Source organism: Morus notabilis, unplaced genomic scaffold (assembly GCF_000414095.1).
Source record: "Morus notabilis unplaced genomic scaffold, ASM41409v2 C11372844, whole genome shotgun sequence".
In the NCBI taxonomy this organism is placed as follows: domain Eukaryota; kingdom Viridiplantae; phylum Streptophyta; class Magnoliopsida; order Rosales; family Moraceae; genus Morus; species Morus notabilis.
This window is the reverse complement of record NW_010386341.1, coordinates 1-1,091: the sequence shown is the minus strand read 5'-3', so window position 1 is coordinate 1,091 and position 1,091 is coordinate 1. Positions and strand designations below refer to the sequence as shown.

General features: G+C 37.6%; 1 protein-coding gene across 1 annotated transcript; it reads right to left on the bottom strand.

Annotated features, from left to right (window-relative positions):
• Positions 1-715: 715 nt before the first annotated feature.
• On the bottom strand, positions 716-1,029 carry LOC112095043 (uncharacterized protein At1g05835-like; the record flags this gene model as incomplete). The annotated part of the gene is made up of 1 exon (XM_024176725.1): positions 716-1,029. A coding segment is annotated over one exon (314 nt), but the record flags the coding sequence as incomplete, so codon positions are not given.
• Between the last annotated feature and the right edge of the window lie 62 nt (positions 1,030-1,091).

The following is a 1,091-nucleotide window of genomic DNA, read 5'->3' as shown; positions in this document are numbered from 1 at the left end:
ATTAATTTACTAGCGCACTTTCGGTTTTCACTTTGGGACCTGTACGCTATTACTAGGGATTAATTATGTCACAACCAATTGTCATCAAAATTTGAGATAAAAGTGGATCTTCTATTTAGTAACATTGCATCTCAAAAGGAAAGAATAAACACTAAAAAAATCATTTTCGTAGATATAAATATATATTCAAAATGGTTCTATGCTTGCTATCAAACATAAAGACGCCTTAGAGGACAGACCCAAGAAAATCTATAATCTATCTATAATTCATTTAAAAAAGAAAAACAGGAAATCTACCTTTTCAATGTTCTTGACCAGTTCACTATTATTGCAATTGCTTTTGCCATTTTCTATGAAATAAATGCCAGTTAGGTTTTAAGGGATATTCTTCTTCAGATTGAAACTCAGTAGCGTACTAAAAACATAGAACATGTTTGTCATGTTATTAAGCGTCGCGGCTTTTTAATACTAAATAGCTAAAACGTGACGTATTTGCCTTTTAGGGCCTGTTTTATGATTTTAAGGACAATAGCTAGCTGTTCACACTCACAAATAGAAATCATATTTCTGTTTGCATTTTGGTCAACTGATGGATCAGTGAATCATCTTGAAGAAAATAAAATAAAATAAAGGACTTGAAAACTATATTTGTAGACAAAGTCCAATGCAATGCTGTAAGCTAGCTGGGCAGAAACAGCAGCATGGTCTGATTATTTTACTCGCACTGGAAGTACCAAATGCTGGGGCGCAACAAGTACTTGCTGTGAGTATAGTTGAAGGAGAGCTTTTGGAGAGGCTGCAATGGCAACGCTCCGTTGACGACGCAATCATCGAAGGCAACAACTTTGAGTAGCCTCGGATTGACTAGAGCTTGAGGAAAGTTCCCACACTTCAAATGGACGTTAATAATCGGGCACATCGGACAGTTATTGCGCACTTCCACCATGAATTTTGGAGGATTTCCCGTTCCTATCTTCGTTTGTTGCACAGTCGGAGCATGATCCCTAGCGGCACACTTGGCTGCCCACCCTGCAGCGTTGCAAAAACGGTCTGTCTGAGCCAAATCTCGTAGTTTACCACATTTTTTTTTT